Raw genomic sequence first — 27861 nt, forward strand, 5'->3', positions numbered from 1 at the left:
GGTTTGGAATACTTGCTGTGGTAAGTAGGATACAGATTTGATTAGGGATGCATAAAAGGATTGCCTTGCTTCAGCTACAGTCTAGTTGAGATTATGTAACATAAATTCGTAGTGGACCTAGTCAGCATGGTTTAGTGATTTTTTTTTTCCTCTAGCTCCATTCAGCAGCTCTGTTCCAACCCAAACAGAGGATCCTCTGAATGTAGAAATCCTCTAAACTGGACATTCCATTGTTTGTCTTTGAGGAAGTATCAGCCCCCTTCAGCCTGGATAGGGGCTCACTTCCACCTCTCAGAATCTTTACCTTCCCTCAAGGATCTCAGCTCAAGTGTGAATTCCTCTAGCGTTCCTTATCTTCCTAATTGTTGGTACTCTGTCTTTCCTAAAATGACTTCACATTTACTCATTTGCATATGTGTTGTATAGCCCCCAGTAGAATGTAAACTCTTTTAAGGCAGAGACTATTTTATTTTTATCTTTCCATCTATCCCACCGAACACAGTTCTTTACACATAGTAGACAGTTGAAATTAGCAAATAAAGATGACAAAATCTAATGCTGGTTGAGCTGTGAAAAAAAAAGCAGGCATGCAAAACAGAGAATTGGTCCAAACTTTTTGGTAAACAATATGTAATTATGCAACAAGGTCAAAAAAGGAGCAGGAGGTACGGACAATCCAGATACAACTATGTTAAAGAAAATGGGTATCACTTGGGGCTAAGTTAGTAATCAATAAATAACAGAAATTACAAACACATACAATCAATTATAATCTCTTATTTCTTGTTCAATTCAGATTGCATGCTGATTCTATTATTTTCTTTTCAACTAATATTAACTTGGAAATGAAAAAAATTTACTTTTAAAATGTTAAAAAATAAATTCACATTGTATTGAAATGAACTAGTGTCCCTGTGTTCCAGAGGTAACCTCTTAAAGCAAAAGAAAAACATCATTTTTACTTTTTTCTAAGGATATGTAATTTAGAAACTTACGAGATTCCACTGTCATTTGAAGTAAGCTATCCATGACATTGGAGAGCAGTCCTTTATTGGTTATTTTTAGATGATTCAGTATAACTGGCACAGCTTGATACTCCAAAAACAAGGCTTTTCCTTCATCTATCTTCAAGTCCAAGCAAAGAGAATCAAATGCCTGAGCCAGGTAATCAACTAAAACACATTAAAATATGAAATCAACAATTTTCATAATCACTACTGTAATCATTTAATCAGACAGAAGAAAACTAAAACTGTCACTAACATCTTCAAAAGAAACAAAAATGAAAGACTTGAGAAAAGACTTGTTACAAAACTAAATTTAGTTCTCCCCCACCCCCAATTTGCAGGAATTCAAATTGAGAAAGGAAAAAATTAGAATCCCTTATTTCCCTCAAAGCTCAAAGTGCCACATCTTTTACCAGGGCCTTTTTGGATTGCCCCAGTTTTCAGTGTTTTCTTTTCCCCACAAAAAAAAAAATTACTTTGTATATGTTTTGTATTAACTTAATCTGTGTACAGTCTCCACTGCCCCCACCTCGAAGTAAAGTCCAAGTTCCTAGAGGGGAGGAAATGTTTTATTCTTATCTTTGTATCACCAGTACCTAGCAGTGCCTGACAGAGTGGGCTGTTAAATATGAATTGAATGGATAAATGTAAGATGAATTAGGCTAATATTATACCTATAATTTTAAAGCTTTTAAATTTACAATAATATATTTACAGTTTTTACTTATAACTATGACCATAAAATATCACATTTCAACATTGAAACTGAAGAGACTGGAAAGAGACAGAAAACAAAACCATTTCTCTTTTAAATAAAAATTACCCACCCAAAGAAGTTAAAAGAACTAGTCAATGAGTATTCATTCATTTAACTGCTGCTTCAAGACCTCCAATGAGAGGGAACCTACAGCTCACCACAGTTTTGGTTAGTTCTAATTGCTAGGACCTTTTTTCCATTCATCAAGCCCAAATCTTCCCATTTCTACCTTTCAACCACTGCTCCTAGTCCTGCCCTCTGGGGCCAGAACAAGTGTGAATCCCTTTTCACGTGATATCCTTCAGACACTTAAAGATAGCTAGCTAAGCACATCCTTTCCAAATCTCCTCTTTCATAGGCTAAACGTCACCAGTCACCATCAATAATGCACTTTTTCATTACGTCTTAAGGGTACTACGTACTTCAAAAAATAAACTTACTATTTATAAAAATGCAAGGGTGGCAGCTAGATGGTGAAGTGGATAGAGTGCCAGGCCTGAAGGTAGGAAGACTCATCTTCCTGAGTTCAAATTTGGCCTTAAACACTTATGACAGGCCTGTACGACCTATGGCCACTGGGCCACTTGCTACACGCCAGGCAAGCGCCTGGAAGTGGCAGAAGAGCCGCAGGTTGGGCAGGCCTGATTTACTAGAAGTATGACCCTGGGCAAGTCACTTAACCCCATCTGCCTCAGTTTCCTCACCTGTAAAGTGAGCTGGAGAGGAAAAGGGCAAACCACTCCAGGATCTCTGCCGAGAAAACCCCAAATGGGATCATAAAGAGTCGGACACAACTGAAACTGAAGAAGAACAACAAATTCTAGCTTCCAAAACTGCTTCTGTGCTTAGCATTTACAACTCTTTACAAACCTGGCCTGAGCTTATCTTTTCTCATCTTTTTAAATACCACAGCCTTCAATACTTTGACAATCCAGCTAAACTACCTGGCTAGCCTTCTAGCTATTCTTCACACACATGCAAAACTCTGTCTCCTGTCTCCAGACCTAGGCTCTGGAATGTACCTTAGTTCTTAGAATCCCTAGTTTCCTCCATGTTCAACTCAACCTGCACCCTCCTATCCACGAGGACGTTCCTAATACTTCCATAGCCTAGTGCAAGCCTGCACAACCTGTTGTCTGAAGGACACCTGCAGCATGCCAAAGGATTTCAGGCAGCCAATCAACATGTAGAGGAAAATATCCTTTGTATGTAGAGGAAACTTGTGGCATGTGGCAAGCAACCCACGGCTGTAAGCAGCCCATGGGCCACAGGTCGTACAGGCCTGTCCTAGTGCTTCCCCCTAACTATTCCTTTATACTTACTTTGTATATGCACATGCTGTCTACCCTAATGGAATGTAAGACCCATAAAAGCAAGGAGTATTTAATTTATTTTTGTATCCCTCAGAACTGAGATAAATACTTCTTGACTGAGTTTTTAATGTTACAAAAAGTAACTCTATATATTGGCTTTAAATTGGTATTTCTTAATCTAAAAAATTCAAAACTTTAGTTTTCCTTCACTGCCTAGTAACCCTAAGAAATTTCACATGCCAATCAAAAGGTCAAGTTTAATGATATTTAATCCTTATCATATGGATGCCTCATATGCCAACTGACCTCAGAAAGGAAAAGCAAAATCAGGCTAAGGATATAAAGATATAAGCATGTAAATTCCAGGAAAATACTCTCTCTAATATGCTGATACCTACTTTTTCTCACAAACTATGAAGCATAACTCTGCCACTGAAAATGGCAACAAGATTTTTAATAAGACTAATGCTACAATAGCGATTTTTTTTTAACCAGACCAGCAATTTCATCAGTGTATGGAACTCCTAGAAAGAACTTTCTCTTTCAATACTGACTAGTACCTTCCCTGAAATGTGCAGTTTCAGAGTTGTCTCTCTGGTGATAAACTTAATAAAATATCTAATGTGTCATTTACATCACAAAAGAATTATTTAAGCTGTTGTTATTAGTTTAACAATTCAACATTTATTAAATTCCAACATCAGCCACACTACTACCTCATTCAGACCCTCATCACCCACGCTCACCATGACTACTACAAAAGCCTCCTGTTTGCTGCCTCTGCCTTGGGCTTCGGCCTACTCCAGTCCGCACTCCACAGAGCAACCAAAGTGATTTACCTAAAGCACAGTCTGATCATGCCCCTAATTTACTCAACCAACTCTAATGTCCCCTTACAAATTCCTCACTTACATTTTAATCTCTACACGACCATTCCTACCTTTTCTGTCATCTTACACATTACTCCTTCTCCATACACTCTGCACTCCAGCCATCCTGCTGAATCCCACACACTTTCCCTCCATCCCCATCTTCATGCCTTTGGATTACTAGCTATCCTTCGTTTCTTACCTCAACCTCACTCTCTTCTTCAAAACTCGATTCAAATGCCACCTTCTACCTGAAGCCTTGGCTGATTCCCCTAGATATCAGTGTCCTCACCACCTTGTATTCATTTTGTATGCAGTATGTATAAACTTATATATACAATAATATATGTAGATGTTGTGTCCTCTTGCACTAGAATTCAAGTTCCCTGAAGGTAGGAAGTGTCTCACTTTTGTCTTTGCATCCCCAGAGCTTAGCACAACGCCTGGCATATAGTGGTTGGTGCTTAATAATTACTCGGTGATTAAACAAAACCTTTTACATTATATTTTAGAAAAGTTTATGAATATCACAAAGCATAAACTTCCTAAAATTCTCCATCTAGAGTAATGGCCAGTAAACAGTTGCTTTCCAAATAATGGAAAAGTTTTTTTGTGAGTGAAATTTTTCTTCTGTACAATATAAGGTTCACCATATTGCAATTTATTCTAAATTATTTTTGTCATAGTGGTTGCATTTTAGAACACCTGAACAGAAATCTGAAGATTAAGAATTAGAATTGTAGATCATTATAAAGTGTTAAGTATGGATATGAAAAATCTTCAGAAATAAAGATTTTAACCTAGCAGACACTAATTTAATTAATTATTTCCTATAGAATCTGGTTCAAGGAACAGAGAACTATCTCCCTACAGTACTGAAGCAGTTCTTAATTATTTGCAATATAGTAAAATCAAACATAGTTTTGTTATGTAACAGAATCCTCTATATCTTTCATTTTAACTTAACAAAAAGATAAAATAATCTGAAGTGGACTTAAATCATGAACTAGTTTCTCTAAGTAGGAGCAAAAGTTTAATCACAGCGCCACCTACTGAATTTCTTTAAGTTGACAAGAATGATTTCTCATTAACATCTAGTCTTCTGATAAGATTTAAAATAGATTGTATACTTCAGGGTATGATCAATTTTCCAATAGGGTATAATATCCTTTTTTTTAAATAACTGCTTTGTGATCTTAATTTTTCTAACACTAAAGCTTTCTAAAAATTTCTTATTCAAAAGAACTGGAAAGAACCTGGGAGAGGAAATGAAGAAACTGAAGCTCACATAAGTTACATACTTGTCTCAGGTCACAGGCAGTGGCAGAACTGGAATTAGAACCCAGTACCTTAATCCAGGGGTCTTCCGACTGAAAACATACGCCCCTTATCTTGTGTCAGCCCCTACAAATCTTTAATCGGATGTGCTGTGACTTGCGAGTAGGGGAAAAAGTGGTAACAACAACTGGTATGCAGATATACCATCAAACCATGGAATTTGCTATGCAATTCTACACAATAAACAGTGGTACGTCTTTGTTGTAGAGCAGCCTTGAAATTAAATTTCCCCAAAAGTTCATTTCTCACCTTCGTCTGCTTTTATTCAATAAAAGCAAGGATGCAGTAACAGTGAGACAGAATGAGTAAGGATTAAGACGAGAGGAGTATAAAACTACAGGCACGTTCATCAGGCTTTACTATTCCTTTCTCCTACTGGAGGTTCATGGGCAGGAAGCAGAAGCATTAGGGTCCCACCCAAGAAGAACACCACTTACAATAATGTCAAGGCTCAGATACTGGTCTATCACTTTTTTTCTCCCCCTCCTACCACAAAGTCTAGAGTGTTAAAGGCAAATTAAAAGCAGAAACAGAAAACAATTTAAATCAAGTAAAGAAAGTAAACAATGTGTCTGAGGAAACTTAAGATTTTGGCAGAGATCATATAACTAACTAACCGGGGTCCCGGTGACTAGCCTCAGGTTTTCTAAAACATTTCCTGTTCCTCATCCACTAGGTGGACAAAGAAATTCACTCCAAAATAAATTCCCTCTTTGAACTAATTATGAGAATCTCCAATAGCTAGAGCACTAAACTCTACTTTAATTCACACTGTCAATCAGTGTCTAGTTATGATAAACACTCATAATAGCATCAGATAAATAACTTAAAGAATTTTAATATGATAACCCAAATCTGAACCTTATACTTTACAACTATAAAATCCAAGCAGACAATAGAAGCTGTTCCCTTAAATCCCAGGTGTTTACCAAAAGTAAAGCTACAAATAGATTTTGAGAGCTTACCTTGAGTTACCGTTTTGAGTATAATTAAAGTTGATAGAAATCTTAAAGATAAATTTGGGCTCTTAAAGAAAACTGCTGTCTTTGGCTTAGCTGCCACAAAAAGTTCTGGAGAAGCATCATGAGTCCCAGTAGTTACTCCTTTGAAGAGTTCTTCACCCAGTCGCCTCATTGTTGCTGTCATAGTTGAATGCTGTTAAAAAGATGTACTATTTTCACAGCATGGCTACATGTGTACATAAATCAAAGCCAAAATACAAATTCTAAATAGTTTGTATTTTAAATTCTATATTAAAAAACAAAACCTGTCCTAAAATAAGTCCAAATCATGAACAAAATTTTAATTCATCTAGGATAAGATAACGGAGAAAAAAGATCTTATTAAAATATACAATACTGAGATGGCAGCTGGAAAGCAGGGACTCGCATGAGCTCCCCTCCCAGGTTCCTCTAAACACCTATAAAAATGGCTCTGAACAAATTCTAGAACTGCAGAACCCACAAAATAGCAGAGGGAAGCAGGGCTCCAGTCCAGGACAGCCTGGATGGTCGCAGGGTAAGGTCTACCTCACAGAACTGGGAGCAGAGCAGAGCCCAGTGCGGGCTGTGCCGGGACCAACCAGATCTGGAGCCAGGCAGAACAGGCCCTAGCACCCTGAATCAGTGAGCTGTGGCAGTTACCAGACTTCTCAACCCACAAACATCAAAGACAACAGAGAAGGTTACTGGGAAAAGCTGTGGGGACAGAGTGAAAGGAGTTCACGGTTGGGCCACCGCCCCAGGGGCAGCAGAGGTGATGCAGCTCTGAGACTGCTTACAGAGCTACAGCTGCAGTTGCTTCCGGTCCCAGGCCCACCTGGTGGGAGGAATTAAGTGGAGGATCAGAGCAGGAGTGCAGAGCCAGCTTAGATCTGAGTCCGGTCCGGGTTGGCAGTTCTTGGGAGGGGAGTAGCGCTGGTGTGGCGGAACTTGCTGTGTAGAAATAGCTCTGAAAACAACAGTGCAGCCCCTCAAGCTGAAGACACAATACTCTCTACTCTGCAAGCAGTCATACCCTGACGAAAAACTCAGGGGTCAAGTAGTTGGCTGGGAACATGGCCAGGCAGTGAAAACGCTCTCAGATTCAGACTCAGACTTTGGAATCTTTCTTTGGTGACAAAGAAGACCAAAACATACAGCCAGAAGAAGTCAACAAAGTCAAAGAGCCTACATCAAAAGCCTCCAAGAAAAACATGAACTGGCCTCAGGCCATGGAAGAGCTCAAAAAGGATTTGGAAAAGCAAGTTAGAGAAGTAGAGGAAATATTGGGAAGAGAAATGAGAGTGATGTAAGAAAACCATGAAAAACAAGTCAATGACTTGCTAAAGGAGACCCAGAAAAAATACTGAAGAAAATAACACCTTCAAAATAGACTAACTCAAATGGCAAAAGAGCTCCAAAAAGCCAATGAGGAGAAGAATGCCTTGAAAGGCAGAATTACCCAAATGGAAAAGGAGGTCCAAAAGACCACTGAAGAAAATACTACCTTCAAAATTAGATTGGAGTAAGTGGAAGCTAGTGACTTGATGAGAAATCAAGATATCATAAAACAGAACCAAAGGAATAAAAAAATGGAAGACAATGTGAAATATCTCATTGGAAAAACCACTGACCTGGAAAATAGACCCAGGAGAGAGAATTTAAAAATTACTGGACTACCTGAAAGCCATGATCAAAAAAAGAGCCTAGATATCATCTTTTAAGAAATTATCAAGGAGAACTGCCCTGATATTCTAGAGCGAGAACGTAAAATAGAAATTGAAAGAATCTACAGATTGCCCCCTGAAAAAGATCCCAAAAAGAAAACTCCTAGGAATATTGTTGCCAAATTCCAGAGCTCCCAGATCAAGGAGAAAATACTGCAAGCAGCCAGAAAGAAACAATTTGAGTATTGTGGAAAAACAATTAGGATAATACAAGATCTAGCAGCTTCTACATTAAGGGTTGGAAGGGCTTGGAATATGATATTCCGGAGGTCCAATGGAGCTAAGATTAAAACCAAAAATCACCTACCAGCAAAACTGAGTGTCATGCTCCAAGGCAAAATATGTACTTCCAATAAAACAGAGGACTTTCAAGCTTTCTCAGTGAAAAGACCAGAGCTGAATAGAAAATCTGACTTTCAAACATAAGAATCAAAAGAAGCATGAAAAGGTAAACAAGAAAGAGAAATCATAAGGGACTTACTAAAGTTAAACTGTTTTGTTTACATTCCTACATGGAAAGATGATGTGTGTAATTCATGAGACCTCAGTATTAGGGTAGCTGAAGGGAATATACATATATATACATAGAGATAGACAGAGGGCACAGGGTGAGTTGAATATGAAGGGATGATATCTAAAAAAAAAATCAAATTAAGGGATGAGAGAGGAATACATTGAGAGAGGGAGAAAGGGAGAGATAGAATGGGGTAAATTGTCTCGCATAAAAGTGGCAAGAAAAAGCAGTTCTGTTGGGAGGGAAGAGGGGGCAGGTGAGGGGGAATGAGTGAATCTTGCTCTCATCAGATTTGACTTGAGGAGGAAATAATATACACACTCAACTGGGTATCTTACCCCACATGAAAGTAGGGGGAAGGGGGTAAGAAACGGGGAATGATAGAAGGGAGGGCAGACAGGGGGAAGAAATTACCACAAGCAAACACTTTTGAAAAGGGACAGGGTCAAAGGAGAAAATTGAATAAAAGGGGACAGGATAGGATGGAGGGAAATATAGTTAGTCTTTCACAACATGACTATTTATGGCAGTGTTTTGCATAATGATACATGTGTGGTCTATGTTTAACTGCTTGCCTTCTTAGGGAGAGTGAGTAGGGAGGGAAGAGAGAAGAGAATTTGGAATTCCAAGTTTTAAAAGAAGATGCTTAAAAAAAAAAGTTGCTTTTGCATGCAACTGGGAAATAAGATATACAGGCAATGGGGCATAGAAATCTATCTTGCCCTACAAGAAAGTAAGGAGAAAAGGGATGGGGGGGAGGGGGAGTGGGGTGACAGAAGGGAGGGCTGACTGGGGAATGGGGCAATCAGAATATATGCCATCTTGGAGTAGGGGGGAGGGTAGAAATGGGGAGAAAATTTGTAACTCAAAATCTTGTGGAAATCAATGCTGTAAACTAAAACATATTAAATAATAAAGTATGGAATTAAAAAAAAAAGAGAAACCAGGGAGAATGACCCAGGGGCTGGAAAACAGATATCATCAGGATCTGGATTAGGTGACAAATCTGAATAGAGTGAATCTCAAAGGAGGGGGAGACACTAAGTGATGATTGACATAGTGAAAGAACAGGAATGGAAGTGGGGAATAAGAAATATGCCAGTTCCCCTTCTAGGACTTGTATATTGAGGGTGGAGGGGCAACAGAGGGTTTGTAGAAGAAAAGGCACAACAGATACTGGATAGGATCACTAAGAATGCAGTGTCATCTTGGGGTAACCATGTCTCCGTGAGTGCCAGAATTGGAAAGATCATGAGAGGAAGAGGTCTAAAATGAAAGGAAGTCTATTAGCAGTTATAGTTAAGAATAGGATATCCAGAGGACACAGTACAAAGAGCAAGCAAGATTAGAATACGAATTCATTGGTGGAGTTAGGGTTGAGAGAATGGGCAGTGGGGTATTCCCATTTAGAGGAACAGCTTAATTAATGTTTCTACTATCTAAAAGCTGTGTGCTTATTACCCATTGCCCCTTTTCTCAATGCTCTGCAGCCATTATTGCAAGAGCAGACAAGAGCCTCATAAGACTAAGTGGCATTTTGTACTTTTGTTAGTTTCATGGGCTGCTGTGGCCAAATCAGTACCTTGTTATTAGACTTTTGGTAAAGACACTATCTGTACTTAGCTAGGCTGGTCATCTGGGACTATATTCAAGAAAAAATAATAAATCAATGTTAGTTGAAAACAGAATACTATTAATTACCTGTGTTCCATAATCTAGCTGCCTTATAGACCAATAAATAAATTTAATTACAGGCAAATGCAGTTTGAGGTTAACAAATGGCATCCACTGTAGCTGCTCTGCAATCACAGGCAAAAGCTGGAGGAAAAAATATTTTTAAAAAATGAAGGCATTATATTTGAATATGTCCAAAAATGTCTTCTGCACAAAACAATGTTTTTCAAAAAAATTTTTTAGCAATTACAACATTTTTAGAATAACTCTAAGACTTCCCTCAAAATGACTACAAGGAAGGAGACAATATATTCTCTTAGATATAGAAGTTCTAGTATTTTTGTTTAAAATAAAACTGACTTATATGCATCAGTTATGACATGATTGTAAAAAAAAGTTACAGTCTTTCAGAGTTATAATTCATGTGCTAATTTCTATAACAACAAAGACTAAATAATAAATTATTTATTGGAATTTTAATTGTATTCAGTCTATTATCAAGACTATTCATATTTGTTTTAAGTAAGACAATTTGCCCTCTTCAATAAAATATTTCCTGTAAGTAAATGAATTAGAGGAAATCGGGGATCAATTAATATTAATGTCCTGATACCTATAATCAACTACAATAAGTTCCACATTCACAACAGAAGTATAAACAGAAACCTAAATCATTAATATGCTAAGTGTTTTTCCCTATTGCTATTACTGTGGGGGTGTATTGTTAGCCTTATCATCTGATGAATATTTCACCTTTTTTGGGAAAAGATTTACTTAAGAGTCTGTTTATAAATAAGAGGAAATATTTTTATTACTCAAAGACAATAACCTGAACTGGGGAGGAGGGGAAGGGGAAGATGCAAGCTACTAATTTGAAGTTTGACATAAGTAAAATATACCTGAAATAAATACCAATAAAAGAAAATAATTTAAAAGTTCTCTTGTTTCAAGAACTGTTTAGAATTGAAAAGCACTGAAAACTATTTTCAATATTTTTTTACATCCTGAATTACAATGTTGTTTTTAGAAAAATGGAATATGGTTTCTTATTATATTTCAAAGTTTAAAAAATACCTTCACACATTTTTCTTGAATATAGTTTTTATGAGTAGAAAATTGGCATGACTGTTTTTGATCATCTTCACCATCTTCTGGTTTCAGTTTGCTAAGATGATGGTCTGAGATCCATTCCATCAAAACAATTAAAATCTCATAGACACGTCCATTAACCTATAAGTCAGAAATCAAGTCATAAATTCTTTTATTGTAACTCATTCTCATATACAGGAACTCAACTTAAAAATGTATCAGATGATAGCGAAAAAACCAACATAAATACTTTACTACACAATTTGTCTTTATTGGATGTTAAGGTTATACTTGCTCCAAAATAACCAAAAAAATCCTTATGAACATTTATGTTTGTTAACATACTATGCAATAAATAAGCCTCCCAAAAAATAAGCCATGTGTGAAAATATCTGCCTCAGCAATTACTCTAAGCTTCTTACATAAGTTTGTTACAATGGAATTTCCTTTTTACAATTGGATATGAACAACCACAATAAAGGATGAACAAAATGAAAGATCTTGATAACCAGTAAATTCCTATTTTAGAAATCTGTGCTGCAATTTCTCTCCTCAAAGAACAATAAAAAGAAATATGACAAATAAAAACCTATTTAGAAGCCTCCTCACAGCATGGAAGTATCCTCTGTTTCTAAAAAGCCATCCTTGTAGAACCCCAGCAGATCTTATGCCAGGCTAGAAAGACCTGTGTATCTGACAACCAACCTAGCTAAATCAGCAGAAGCTCAATGCCAGAGAGCTAGTAAATTATTTCTTTTTCTTTTTCTTCTACTTTTTCTTTTACTAATGCACTGAGGAACTTCCACTTGCACCAAATTCTTGAAGTTTTGAAATGTGTATATACATATTGATAGCATTAAAAAAAATACAAATTTAGAGAAACACAGCTTTAGATTGCACCTCTGACACTTACTGGCTGGTGGGCAAGTTACTTACTTGCTATATGCCCCAGGCAACTCCCTAGAATCTATCTAACTTATAGACAGATTGTTGAGGAAGTTGGAGGAAGAAGTTCTCATACTGTGGCTCCCTGTATTAAAAAAAATTCTTCAAGTATTACCATATTCTCGGAAAACGAGCCAATGTGAAAGAAAAAAAAGGCTAAAGATGTGGTAACTCAAAAACAATTTGCATAACTGCATAGATTTCTTTGGCCTCTTCTATATCAGAAGGTCACTGTATTTAGAGATAGAAAGGACCTTAAGGGCAGTATAAAAGTGGAAATAATGCTGGACGGGGACTCAAGAGAGATCTGGGTTCAAATCCAGACTCAAACACTTCCTAGATGTTTGACCATGGCAATCTGACCACCTTATCTGTAAAATAAGATTAATGACTGTACTTATATCACTAACCTTAATGTATTATATAAAACTGGTTATTATTATTTTAAAGAGGAAATTAAGGTCCAGAGAAGGTAAAATAATACACATAGCTTTTAGTGACATTTTATGACTAGTCAGTGGCCAAAAAAATTCTTCTTATTACATAGTATATAATATATTATATTATACGTTGTACACTATATAATGTTACATATATTATATAATTATATATATTTAAATAATATATCGTATGTAAAAGATTCTTATTGCCAACAGATAATAAATCTCAATATGAAGAGAAGTAGGGGAAAAAATCTAAAAAGCAACACAACAGCAAAATTTATTATATTAACTTTTTATTCTGAGTTTCTGCTCTTCTATGTTCTTCAAAGGCTTCACAGATCTATTTAAGCATCAGACTATAATACTCTAATTTTTTATGTTGAATTACTTTTGATAAATGGCTAAAAATGATCATCAAATATGTCTAACTTAGCCTTCCTTTCTATTTATAAAGTTATTGTTCATGTTGTACCTTATTAATTCTTGAAGTTGATGTTTTTTCTTGCTTTGCAGTTTTTGTTTCATGAAGGGATAGAGAAATAGCTTTACACTTCTGTACTGCCACAAAATCACACTTCCTCTGTAAAGGTATATTACACCATGAAATAAATGACATTTATTTTTTAAATGATCAAAAACAAAAGGACTTTAAAAAAAACTGATGTGAAAGAGTAGAAAACTTACCTGTAAATTTTCTAAACGACCTTGAACTCCTTTAGCCTGAACTTCCATTTTCTTGTTTTGTTCACTTACATCATTTAACTAAAAGAGAAAAGTAAAATATTTACAGAAATAAAATTTAATGCAATTCTCAATCATACTTCAGTCAATTAACAAACATTTATTAAGTACATACTGTGCCAAATATTGTGCTAAATGCTGTGGACACAAAGAAAGATCCAGAACAGTCCCTGTTCTCAAGGAGCTCACAATCCAATAAAGGAGAAAATATGCAAATAACTTTGAATAAACAACCAATACACAGAATAAACTGGAAAAAAATCAATAGAAGAAAGGGACTACAATTAAGAGAGACTAGAAAAGACTTGCTGCAGAAGGTGGGATTTTATCTAGTACTTGAAGGAAGCCAGGAAGCCAAAATGAGGAAGGACAGAATTCCATGAAAGGACAGTCAGTGAAAATGCCCCAAGTTGGTAGTTGGAGTGTTTCGTTCAAGAAACAGCATAGAAGCCAGTGTCAATGGATCAAAGGAGGGGTGGGGAAGTGTAAGGAGTTAGAAGGGGGGAAGGAGAAGAGGGAAACAGGTCATGAAGGGCTTTGTACAACAGAGGGTTTTAAATCTGATCCTGGAGGTGACAAACCACTGGAGTTTATTAAATAAGTCGATGACTTTGATGTGAGCAGAGGATGAATTAGAGTGGGGAGAATTTTGTGGCATGCAAACCAACTAGCAGGTTATTTCTGTGGTCCAGGTATAGGGAGATAAGGGTCTGCACCAGAGTCATAGTGGCATCAGAGGAGAGAAGGGGGCATATGTGGGAGATGTTACAAAGGTGAAATTGACAGGCTTTCACAAAAGATTGGATAAGAGGGATGAGAGTGAAGAGTCGAGGATGACATCTAGGTTGTGAGGATTGGGGAGTGGAAGGATGGTGGTGGTGAAGGATGGTGGTGCCCTCAACAGTAATAGGAATGCAATTATCATTTTGCCATGTATATCTCAACTAAAATTTTATTTCCAATATTTTATTATAAAGGTGATCGGCTTTTTTAAAGGCTATGCTAGTAAGAGTAAAAGTTCTGGTATATACTATGAAGCTAGTATTTTCAGTATTACGTAGTGGTATACACAAAGATAACTTTGTATATAGCCTTCAGATCTGTCATCTGATTACCAGGAGAGCAAAAAAATAGAAAAGCTCATCATTCAAGGATGACCAACAAAGGATTTTAATGTGTTAGTAGGAGTACCCCACTAAAGTCAATAATCTTTCAAAACACCAACAGCAAGTACCAAAGTTTATGTGTGTGTGTTTTTTTGCAATAACAACTCAAACTGAAATAGTGCTTTAAAGGTTTACAAAATAAATAACAACTAAACCTACAACTCAGTAAAGAAATGTCAAGAATCTCTCTAGAAAGGACAATGTTATATTCTGGAAACATAATTCTCAATGCATCATAAATAAAATGTGTATATACTAGCATAAAAATGTATTTGCCTACCATTTTTTTCTGCCAGCAGCAGTGATAAATGATCACTTGTGTCTACAGGTGACAAAAGAAATATATATACATGTATGAGTACATATGTACATACATATACATATATTCATTCACATATATATGTATATGCTTCTTTCAATAATTTGAGAGCTCCAACCTATCAATATTCATCTAGGCTAACATGAAGTTACTGTGAAAAAACATTATCATTTAATAGTGTGCAGAAGAACTCATCAACCTCAATTTTTTTCAGTCCAGAACACAAGAGTCTACATTTGACCAACTACTACCAATGAGGCAGGTAAGCCATCCAAGCTTAAGCAGTAAGGTGCCCTGAGGAGAGAAGAATTGGCACATGCCAGGTGGGTCAAACCACTATCATCACTTTTGACACCACCTCCCTTCTGATGCCATTAGAAACAGACCAGAATTTTAGAGCCTAAACACCAAGAAATGCAGTGCTCCCAACAGTCCAACTTGTAGCCCACCTCCCACAGTTATTATGGAGGGAAGCAACCTTTGTAGTGCAGGGACACACCAGTCCCATCACAACCAATACCAACTGCCAACCAATGGGCAGGCAAGCCCAAGAGACCAAGGAATAGCAGCACCCCCAGACCACCAGCACTTCTCCCAGCCTGGCCTCTGTAGCCAACATCCAGAGGAATAAACCTTAAGAAGAAGGGTCCCACATCCTCAACACCATGCACTGCCATATACACATAGGGCAGGAAAGTGAGCTTGGTTTAAGCAGGTTCAGAGGGAGAAACAAAAGGCAACATGTGCTAGGCAATACCACCTTGACCACCACCTTCCCTGCCATGCTAGTGGTGGAGACAGCCCTGGACATCCAGAGGTCCAAGAGCCCTAGGAATTGCAATATCCTCCAAACTATCAGTCCTGTTTCCAGTCAATGTCTCATAGCCATCATTAAGGAGAGCAACCACTGTAGAGAAGGAACCTGCCATTCTAACCAACACCAACACTACCCATTGACTGACTGCCATCCAGGGGCAGGTAAACCCAAGAGCCTCAGAGATATCAATGCCCTCTCAGACCACAAGTCATTGTCCTAAAAAGTAGTGTCTGTGAAGCTACAACCTCTCAACTGCCTCTGCAGGTGCTGTCATCTACTACTCTTCTCAAAAACCGCAAGTAGTAAAGGACTGGAAAAGGAGATTCTCACCACAAATGTACTGTCAAATAACTAAACATCAGAAATATGTATGGGTTTATTTCAGTGGAAAAGACATTTAAAAAGATGCATTATCATCTGCTTTGTCACTGTACCTTTAGATCAGGAACTGTCTTGCTTTACCTATTTGTATTCCAATGCTTAGCATATTATCCATACATCTCTCCTCCTCAAACATGACAGACAGATGAAGGCAGACAAAGATAAACAGAGAGAGACAGTCTTCTTTTTCCTGCCCTGGCTTTTCCACCACCAAGAGCCTGAGATTCAAAATTTTCAGAAGTAAAAAAAGAACAACAAAGAACAACAAAAAGAAACAAAGGCTACAAAATAGTGGCTTAAGAAACTCAATACGGCCAGAATCCAGTGTTTTAAGACATCGATTTGCTCCCAAAGTCAGCAGCTTTCTTTCATTGGCTACTAGACTAGTTTGTTTTTGAAAAAAGAAAAACTCTAGTGATCACTTTGTAATCTACAGGAATTTCATACTGTCAATATCTAAGCTAGTTACCAAGGTGATGGAGGTAAAAAATGACCACTTAAGGATTGTCATCCTTAAAAAATAGTCTTTGATAAAATTACTATTATTATCAAACTTTCTCTAAACATAATGTCTTAAGATTTTTTTACACACAAGTAAGAATGAAAATAGTTCTTGCCTGTTTTTTCAGGGTATCATTTAGTTCTTTCAATGTGTCGAAAGATGACTTTAGCCTCTTGTTTTCTTTAGTCTTTTCTTTAAGAGCTTCTGTTAAGTGCTTAATTTGTTCAATGTGATGCTGAGGGGAAAAAATAACTTCTAAAAATTAGGTAAGAATACAGTATCAGTAATATTTTCAGAAAGTTACCAACTAACATCAATTAATTAAAAACTATTGATATTTTAAATAGTCATCATTTTAAATCATGCAGATTATTAAACAAAATTATAAAACTTTATGGCACAAAGCTCACTGTACCTGATGATTTAATCATCATAAGAATTGCGGCCACTTGATCTAAATTCAGATCACTAAGAATGAAACTCAGAGATCTAGTTTTGATAATGAAAAGAATCAAACACAGAAAAATAAGACAGTCACAAAAATATCACAAATAACATTTATGAAATACCAATGATATGTAATGCTGGAAAATTTATGTTACATGAAAATTAATTAATCAACATTTGATCTCTTCCAAGAAAATCCTAAGTTCTGACAGAGAGAGCAAAGCTCAAGGAAAAGATCCAATGAAACATCTGTCAGTTGTCCAAATGTTCAATTCCAAATTAAGATTGTAGGTACAATCCAACAACTACCTAAAGAGTAGGAATACTAAGCCAATCAGCCACATATTTTATCTACATGATAACAAACCAGTATGAATGGTTTACTTTATCAGTGAATAAGACAGAAACAATTTGGGGGCATGATGCAGACAGAGCCTAGGCATATCTCAACTACTACAGTGATAAACAGGGAAGGCTTTAGAGTATCCTATAAACGTGATATAGAGCTTTCTTTAGAAAGTAGTCCAAAATGGGTAAGATAAAGCAGAAACTAATACCAGGAAGCAGATGTTCAGAAGATGCATCGGCCCAAACATTTGGTGTTATTAAGCAGCTGGGTTTCTTAACAATATCATCTCTAGAACTGAATCATCATCAAGTATGAAAAGAATAACCAAACAGGTATAAAAAAATGATGGGTACATAAAGTAGATGAAATGATTCAAACCCACATTTCACTATTTTACAAATTAAAATAAGAATGACAAGCTTCAGAGATAAACTGCTAAAACTTATAGTTCTCTTTCCTCTCATTCAATTAGAATGTATTTAAACAAGCAGGTTGCTTGAAGGTTTCACAATACTAAGAACCAAAATCAAGTTCTCAAGTTAATTATATAAATATTATGAAAACTAAAGGTAATCACTGCAGCCATTTTAAGCACAGCAGGTACAAAGGCATGAAAAAACAGTCTCACTAGATGAGGAAAAAATCCGGAAAACCAATGACCTTTATCAGAGACTCAAAGACTTGGAGCTAAAGGAGACTTTACATGTCACTCAATTCAATCCCTCTATTTTACAAATGAGGAAACTGAGGCCCAGGATGGTTGAGTGACTTGCCCAAGGTCACATAAGCAGTAAGTGGCAGAGTTGTGATCTGAACCCAGGTCTTCTGACTCCAAATCCCCTGTCCTTTTGACTGTACCACACTGCCTCTTCACTCAGCCTGGACATTCCTATTAGCATTTTGATTCCATGAGCTTAAGGAAAAATAATTTTATTTCATTAAATTATAGTCAAGTCAAAAGATCAAAAGGCATTTATTCAGTCTAATACATGCCAGACACTGTGCTAAGCACCAGTACAGCACTCCCTAGTACAAACTTTTTCAATCCCAAGAGATATTAAAAATCCATCACATAAAACAGAAAAACACACGACCTAGGTTTTGGTAATATTTCTTAGCTGGGCAAATTTCTTCACTAGGAAGAATAAGCGACATAATAAATTAACTTCATTCCATTTTTCTCAGCTAACCGCTTTAAAACTATCAGCAGTAAGCTTCGTTTTGTCTCAAGCTCTTAGCTTTACTTTTGGTTGAAAATCTCAAAAGCAGAAAAATATGACTGCTCAAAAAGGTTTCATTCAACATATACATGCTCTTTACACTGATTCGAGCTCTTAAGTCCTACTTTCCCTAAATCCAAACGAAAATAAAGGTTCACTTCTATAGGGCCGTCTTCATACCAAGTACACTCGTAATGAAATCACATAGTAAAACTCAGTTTTTTAGCTAACCCTGTCAAGAAGAAAATTGCTTACACTAAACTGAAATCTTTCTATATAAAGTTACCTCTTTCATAATTTGAAATTTTGTATGAATTTCTTCTTCAACACTTTTAATTTTAGTCAAAGCAACTTCATGTTGGATTAGCAGCTGTTCTTTTTGACTTAAAAAATGTTCTCTCTTATGAAGTTGTGCTGCAAACTCCTGTTGTCCCGCTGTTTCTTGCTGTATCAAAATATCAAATTTTTACAGGTTTTTTTTTAAACAAACCCAACATACACATACATTTGATGCAAAACATTGCTTTCTTCGGTATAAGTTTACTTCAATGAAATAAACATTCTTTAGAAAATACACAACAACCAGAAATAGCATTATGAGTACATTTTAACAGAAATCTTGCAAAAGAATACATATGAATGTGCTAAATCACAGAAAGCTGGTCTAAGAGAATCATGTTGCAGCTGCCCACACTTGTGTTTTTGCCCTTAAACCAAAGCATGCTAAATGAAAAGCCAGTTCTCTTAGAGAATAAACTGAGCTGTTATTAACAAGAAAGTTATAACACTACTTTAAGAATGAGCAATAATATTCCTGCTTGTTTCTACCCAAAAATCTCTTATGAAAGATTTCAGGAATGTTTGTGGCCAATACGTATAATCAGACTGCAAAGTGATTTCTTCAAAATGTGAAACTTCATGAATTACAAACATAGGTAATAACACACAAAGATCTAATTTGCAGGGACTCACACAAAAACAAGGATACTCTTTCTTTGAAAGCTCAGATAATTTTACAACCAATAAAGGGGAATTTTTCCCCCGCCGGGGGCGCAGAATTTAAGCTTATGTCCCAATCTCTATCATTTCAAGAAAAATACCATCCACTTTTAAAGAACAGATTTGGAGTAAGGTAATTTTCTTAAAAAGTGTTTCCTGAAGAAGTTTTGTAAAGAAAAAAATTTAAGTATATTTACTAGGAATATGGGGAACCCTCCATGGAGCAATTTTCATCAGAGGGAACTGCTAAGATAGTAAGGAAAAAGAACAAGAGAGAAGGAACTAAGAACCACAGTCCAAATCTCTGATTTTATAGATGAGAAATTAAAGCTCAGAAAAGGAAACTCACTTCCTTTCAAGTGCTAAATTTATGATTTTATGATCTTGTGGGAGGCAGTATGGCATAGTGTCAGGAAAATCTGAGTTCAAGTCCAGATGACTGATATTGTGTGCTGCCTGTGTGACCCTGGATAAGTCCATCAACTGCACAGTGAACACTAAGCCTACAAATTGCAGAACATTTGCTGATCTGCATTAGTAGAGGGAACTTCCTCACCATAAGTCTGTATCTATCAAATCACAAGTTTAACACCACCCCCCAAGGATCTTAAAGAAGAGAAGCCATCCATAAAACAAACATATCTTCATCTGCCTAGTGTAATTACCTTTAGGCATGGCCCCTAGACACCATTTTTACCCATCCATCCATTTCTTCCCCTTAAAAAAAGTTCTCACAGACGAACATTAATTATTCCCTCATCATTATCCCTACTTCTTTTAATAATTAATATACTTTATATTCAAATTTTACTCAATGGTAACTGCTAAGAACATAAAATTAAACATTTCAAAATTTTCAATTCATCATGTCTCACCTGCAATTTCTGATGTATCAGAGATAATTCATTATATATCTCATTGATATGAGGTGGAAGTGAACTTTGCCTGAGTTTGTTAAACATCTTGCTAGACGATACTGACTTGTCAGTATACTTCAATGGAGAACAATATCCATCATAGAAATACTCACTACTAGGCACTGAATTAGATAGCAAGGTAATATCTAAAAACAAATGAAAATTCTAAAAGTCAAATTTATTCATTAATACTTAAATTAGTAAGCAAAACTAAGTACAGATTTAACGTTCTTTAACATTAAAGCAACATTTGAAGGAATTTTTTTGGATAATAAGCCCAGGGAATCTCCAAAACTTTTCATGGGAGAAGCTGTGTTTCCCACCCCGCCAAGAATTTACAAACAGCAAAAAAGTGAACATGGTAACAAGTAATCCCCTCTACTGCTTGGAGACCACTGTTCTAAAGAATTTGGAATATTTCACATAAAACATTAAAAGATAAGATAGCTAACTTATAACACTTATTCACCTCCTGACAATGACAACAAAAACGAACCAAAGAGGTGACTCAGACTAAGGTGGATCAGAGTTACTTGCAGAACCCAGACCACTTCAAATCAACAACATACAATGTTAATAAAATAACGAGAGATGATGATGGGAAATACCCCAAAGAAAAGCCTTCTTCGTTAACATACCAGGGTTAAGCTGAAGAGGCACAAATTGCCCAGTACAAAGATCTCCATTTAGAGCTTTCCCAGATCATTTTCTATAGCTCTCTTTCCAGAGCAGTGATTCAGTCTGACCTTATGATATGCCCGCCCCTTAAGAGAAGAAAAGAGTACTACACAAGAAGTGGAGTGAGGCACAACACAGTGGGCCATATACCACATAGCACACATCTACCTGCTGCCACTTCCCTGTCCCCAGCTCAAGGAGAACCCTGAAACTTGATGGGAAAAATGCAAAGTAGTAGTTGGGGTAGGGTCAAAAGGTGAAGACACTTGATTTAAAATTAACTTAGAAAACTAGGGTAGAGGGCGAGAAGGCCAATGAAGCAAGCTTGGGAATAAACCTAAATCCTAAGTAAAGTAGAAAAAATATAATAGCACAAAGAAGGAAAAATGAGTAAGAAGAAATAAAAATCCCCCAATGAAAAAGGAAGCCAAACATATTCTACAAATCACCAGAAGTAAGAAATCAACATCAAAAAACTGCAGAATGGTTTCAAAGAGAAATGCAAAATTAAAATATAATAATTAGATGAAAGAATGTATACACAGGAAATAACAATGAAAACTATGACTTAAGTGAAGGCAAACATCAGTGCCCTCAAAGAAGAACTCATGACAAAATGAGAGAAGAGACAACTTAAAATACATAACAGAAAATCTGTTCAAAAGAAAAGAGACTCTGAAAAATGAAATTACATATGTGAAACTTAAAAATACAGATATATATGCAAATTTGGCAAAACAGAATTAAAGAACAGCAGTAATAAAAGAACACAAGAGGTCTCTACACATCCAAGCTACTGAGTTTGAGGAAAAGATGTGAAGATAACCTGAAGACTAAAGCACTCTCCCAAAAAATATGATGAAGTTAAATTAAGGCTACCGTTTTCAAGAAATAATGCAAGAAAATTGTCCACAAGCATTAAAAACAAAAACTAAAGTATTGATTGCTAAAACCAGCATATCACCAATCAAGGGAAACCCCAAGTTTTAATCACCAAGGAATACAGTGGTTAAACTTTATAATTTCAATTTCAAACAACAAGAAGAGAAGAAAAAGAATTTTAACTCTCAAAGAAAATTATCTGAACATCTAATCTTAATCTTTTTTTTTTAATTTTTCAAAAGATTAAGAAGAAATTGGAATGTGGTATTCCAAAAAGCAAAGGTGATAAGGAAAGTTTCCCAGAAAAATATGTAAATATAAAGATATGTGTGCATGCGCATGTGTTTATATATATATATACATATATATACATATATATATATATATATATATATACACACATACATAGATACATGTGTATCTTGAAAAGCTCAGCCTTAGACAAGATTTGAAAGTAAGAGGATTTTCAACAGCACAGGAATAATCAATTCATTTAACTGAAAGAATCCAGAGAGGAGCAAAATATGTGACACATAAAAGCTTGAGAAAAACATAAGAAAGGTACATAAGCAGAGTTAAAAAGAAAAGTCTAAACAATTAAATCAACTATCTTATGATTCTAGGGCCAGATAAAGATTTTTTTTCCCAAAAATAAATAATCTTAAATTGATCAAGGTACAAAGACATAACAATTAAGAGATCACTGCTGGGGAAAAGGATCAAAGAGGCTAATAATTCTGGACAGATAAAAGTGAAAAGAAGGAAAAAGAATTTAATTTGAAAGAAAAACTCCCCTCCTCCTGCCCCCCCGCCCCAACCCATCCAGGAGTAGGGAAGAGTTCAGCACTGAATAGCACCATTACTTAGACAAGGAAAACGAAGGCTTAAGAGAAAGTTGGGGACTCACTCTTGCCACAGAGGATCTTTGAGAGAAAAGAAGGCAGTGGGTGGTATTGCTAGTTTCTTGACCCACCTGGAAGGGTATGGGAAAGGAGGGTCGAAACAGTGGAGGTAAAGGACTTAGGGAGACAGGCAGCACCAGAATAAGTTTTGTTTCAGGGAGGCCCCCTACTCTAAACAAAAGTCAAGGAGAAGTATGTGAGTCTGAAGGGACATCGGCTTCCAAAGAGGATATAAGCTCAAAGGTTACATAAACTCTTTAGAAAGGGTAAGCAATGAATATAAGAGCATGGAGGAGGAATGGTTCCTGCAGCTCAAAAAACAGTGCATCTCCCATCATACCACACTGCCCTGAGATCTCAGGGAGCAAGGCTCATAAGAAAAAGGGTCCCTACGACGACAACAACATTAACAGCAAAAACACTAAATACCCCCCAAGATTAGTGAAATGAAGATAACCATCTGTGATTAACCTATTAGTCAAATGGGAAGTAAGAGAGAGAGCAAAGTTTTTGTGCCCAAGAAGCTCTACCTTGTATAATCTACAGAAAGTGAAAGACAGAAATTAAACTACAGAAATGACTAGAAGGGATAAAAAAATGAGGAGAAACAAATAATGCTTGCTAGAAAAAGATGCAACAAATGAATGCTATGGAAGTTGAAAGATATGGGAAGAGGAGGTCAACTACAGGAAGGATTCCCCTACCTGGGCTGGGAGAAGGGATAACAATTTAAGTAAACTCAAGAAATTTTGGGACACATTAGAAAAATCAGGGAGACAAGAAGGAAACTGTGATTAAATAATATATGCAATGCTTCCCACAGAGTCCAAGTGCTACCTTAAAAGAGGGGGGAATCAATACAAAAAAATTAAATGAAGGAAAGTATAAAACTAATAATAATAACCTTTAATGTGGAAAAGAGAATTATAAAAAAGGTAAGAAAACAAAAGCTTAAGCTTTCTGCATACATACTACACATTTTAAAAAATAAAGATTCATAAAAAAATAAAAGCATGAGCTGGAATAAAATTTACTATGAGTAACATAATTCAAACAAACAGGGAGATGCAAATGCGACTTCCAATGTAAAAAAAAATTCATAATGTTAAGATAAACAAGGAAATTATATTAAACTTAAAGATATTATAGAAATGTATGCACCAAACAGCAAAAATATCATCAAAATTCATACAAAAAAGAGAACTGTAAAAAAAAAAACCAAAGCGACACAGTAATTGTAAAATTTTATTTTTTTTTTCAGAAATAGATAAATGTTAACAGAACTATAAAGACGAAACCACAGAGCTGAGCTTATTGTTGGAAAAACTACTTTTGAAACACTTGTGGCATTTTCAAAATGGTAATTAAAGAACATACAGATTTCTAAGCATTTTGTAGTATCTTTACAAAAAGTGATCACGCCTTACAGAACAGAAATTTTAAAACATAAACAAGCAGAAATGTTAAATACATCTTTTAAAGACCATAACAAAATATATTAGTAGTTAAGAGAGGAAACAAACAAAACAGAAGAACAAAAAGACATAGATCCAAACCTAAACAAAGATTAAATAAATGACACACTGAAAATTGAGTGGGTCCAAGAATAATAAAAAAAATGTAAAAGGAATAGATAATAATACAACATAATTGTTTCAGGGATACAACTAAAGGAATTGAGAAAGAATTATATGAAAAAGAAAAGATTTTTTTAAAATTGAAAAATCAACAAATTAACAAATCCCTCAAAAAGCACAAAGGAAGACTGAGAAAAATCAAGAGGAGAAATAGATAAAATTGATAACAAAAACAACCAATCTTTTGAAATGCCTAACACATCTGATAAACCATTATAATTCAGTTTTTGAAAAGAGGAAAATTAAATTACCCCCTAAAAATGAAAATTATAAACTAACAAAGTAGGGAGGCAAGGGAGACAGAATTATCAGATTCTATGTACACAGTTATACGCTACCAGCAAAACTGGTAATATAAAATAAATGACTATGAAGATTACCCAACTACAAAATAGTTCAAATAACCAAACAAGAAAGAAAGCTCTTAAAGAGCCTAATGTAAGAAAGAGAAATAGAGAAAGCCAAAAATGAACTACACCAAAGGAAAATCCTTGGTCTAGATAAATTTACAAGTGAATTCAAATTATTTTTAAAAATTATTTTATAAAATATTATTTTCAGTAACTGAGAAAGAAACACTCTACTAAGTTACTTTTATCAGTCGAATATGGTCCTGGTATCCAAACCAGAGAAGGATAAAACAAAGAAGGATGAATGTAACCAATGTCACCAATGAATATTGATACGAACATTTTAAATACTTAACACAGAGAATATAAAAATTTATTTTAAAAATATTCACTAAAATATTAACCAATAATATTATTGGTATAGGTCAGTTAATCAATAAACATTTATTAAGCACTTATTATGTGCTAGGCACTGTGCTAAGTGCTGGGGACACAGAGAAAAACAAACGGCAGTCCCTGACCCTCAAAGACCTCTAATGAAGGAGACAACATGCAAACAACTCTCTAACAATAAGGTAAATATAGGATAAACTGGAGAAAATTGACAAAGACACTACATTAAGGAAGATCAAGAAAAACTTCTTGTACAAGGTGTGATTTTAGGTGGGACTTGAAGGAAGTCGGAGAAGCCAAGAGGCAAGAATACTGAGCGGGAGAACTTCAGGCAAGGGGACCGCCAGTGAAGATGCCACACGTAGGGAGATGGAGTGTAAGGACAGCAAGGAAGCGTGTGGCTGGATCAAAGAGTATGTGAGGGGGTGTAAGATGAAAGACAGAAAAGGAGAGGTCGGGGGCAGCTGTGACTACCAAACACAGGGATTTCACATTTGATCCTGGACGTGACAGGGAACCACTGGAGTTTACTGTAGGTGAGTGACACGGTCAGACCTGTGCTTGAGGAAGATCACTTTGACAGCTGTGGCAGGAAGACCAACAATCAGGCCATTTATTTCAATAGCACTTCCCGCCCCCCCAACATAAAAAATGGAAACGATCACTGCTGAAAGGGCTGTAGGAAAAGACCATGAGCGCGCCAATACACAACCGATGGACAGGTGAACTGGTGCACATTTAACGTGGCTGACATGGTTCAAGCATTTGGAACACAATGTGCAATTATTAAAGAAAAATGACTTAACTATTCCAAATCCTTGGATTCAGTCACCTTTTCATTGGGCATGTATCTCAAAGCAGGTAAATGACAGGAAAAAAATGGTTCCAAAAAAGAGCTATGCACATCCAGAGAAAGAATTATGGAGTCTGAATGCAGATGGAGGCAAACTTTTTGCTCTTTTTTTTTTTCCTTTTTTTTTGGTTTCGTTTCTCCTTTCTCATGATTCATTGCATTGGTTATAATTCTTCATTACAACTGGTCTATTATGTAAATAAGTTCAATGTGAAGGTATATGTAGAACCTACATTGGATTACATGCCATCTTGGGGGAGTTGCGGGGAGCAGTGGGAGAGAAAATTTGGAACCCAAAACTTGTGGAACTGAGTGTTGTAAACTAAAAATAAAAAATAAATTTAAAAAAAATGGTGGAATTTATAGCAGCATTCTTTGTAGTACCAAATCTTGGAAACAGATTAAGTACCAACAGATAAAAGAAGGAACAGGGAGGCAATATGGTACAAAGTAAAGAACCCTGTTAAAAGTCAGAGGATAAAAAAAAAAGAGAGAGGATTTAGGTTCAAATCTCACTTCTGATAACATTATCTCTGTCAACTTGGGCAAGTCTTAACTTCACTGTGACTTCATTTCATCTGTATCATGAAGAAACTGGACTAAACAGGGTTTGGGTTTTTTTAACCTTTTTTGTGTGAACCCTAGCTCTCTGGTAGTCCGGAGAATCTGGAGAAGTCTGGAGTCTGGAGAAACCTATAGAACTCCTTCTCAAAACAGTGTTTTTAAAAGCATAAAATAGAGGCAGCTAGGTGGTACACAATGGATAGAGTGCTACGCTTGGAGTCAGGAAGATGTGAGTTCAAATAAAGCCTCAGACATTTACTAGCTGTATGATCCTGGGCAAGTCACTAAAGTTTGTCTCAGTTTTCTCAACTGTAAAATGGCGGGAAATAATAGCACCTATTTTGCAGGACTGTTGGTGAGGACTGAATGAGATAATATTTGTAAAGTGCTTATCACACAGTGCCTGGCACATAGTAGTTAATATATAAATGCTTATCACCTTCTCCTACCTCCCTACATAGTATTCCCAAAACAAACAAACAAGCAATTATACTGAAATAGTTATCAAGTTTCCAGATTCCAGATTAAGAATCTTCATATGACTTGAATATGACATTTTTTTGGTTAAAAAAAAAACTGTTTAGCAACAAGTATATTTAACTAATTTAATTACTATGCCTAAGAACCATTAAAATGGTAATAAAATAGTATCTTTAAAAGGTGCATTTATATTAAAATATAAAAAAGTAGACCAATGGAACATACTAGATGAAGAAAAATCAGAAACAGTTAATTTAATAACCATGGGTTAAATAAACCTGATGAGTCAGAACTCTCTATTTGACAAAAATAAACAGAAAAACTATAATGCAGTGTAATATCTTTGTCTTTGATTGAGTCTTACTAGGTGCTAAACCCCAGGCCCAAACCCCTGTCTACTAGGTGCTAAGCCTATGTGGGCGTGAAGCCCCCAGGGTCCTAAGGGGAGTTGCTAAGATCAGAGGCAATCGTAGGAACCTAAGTTCTGGTCACTCAGATGACATTTGATGACGTCTAAAACTGTATAAAAAGAGAGAACAGAACTATTAGCTTAGGGCTCTCCCTCTTGGCAGTGTGTTGATGTGGAGACTCTGGGCAGCTGTAGTTAA

The 27861-nt window shown here is 36.0% G+C and overlaps 1 protein-coding gene across 1 annotated transcript in view; it reads right to left on the minus strand.

Moving 5' to 3' along the window:
• CCDC138 (coiled-coil domain containing 138) overlaps nt 1-27861 on the minus strand; it is a 77782-nt gene that overhangs the window by 39651 nt on the left and 10270 nt on the right. Inside the window, exons 5-13 of the mRNA XM_036756318.1 lie at nt 20473-20660; nt 18885-19043; nt 16698-16817; nt 13341-13418; nt 13129-13236; nt 11254-11409; nt 10207-10323; nt 6250-6439; nt 996-1172 (exon numbers count right to left, since the gene is read on the minus strand). Coding sequence (XP_036612213.1) covers nt 996-1172; nt 6250-6439; nt 10207-10323; nt 11254-11409; nt 13129-13236; nt 13341-13418; nt 16698-16817; nt 18885-19043; nt 20473-20660 — 1293 coding nt within the window. The remainder of the gene's footprint in view (nt 1-995; nt 1173-6249; nt 6440-10206; nt 10324-11253; nt 11410-13128; nt 13237-13340; nt 13419-16697; nt 16818-18884; nt 19044-20472; nt 20661-27861) is intronic.

Source organism: Trichosurus vulpecula, chromosome 4, assembly GCF_011100635.1.
Source record: "Trichosurus vulpecula isolate mTriVul1 chromosome 4, mTriVul1.pri, whole genome shotgun sequence".
NCBI classification, from domain to species: domain Eukaryota; kingdom Metazoa; phylum Chordata; class Mammalia; order Diprotodontia; family Phalangeridae; genus Trichosurus; species Trichosurus vulpecula.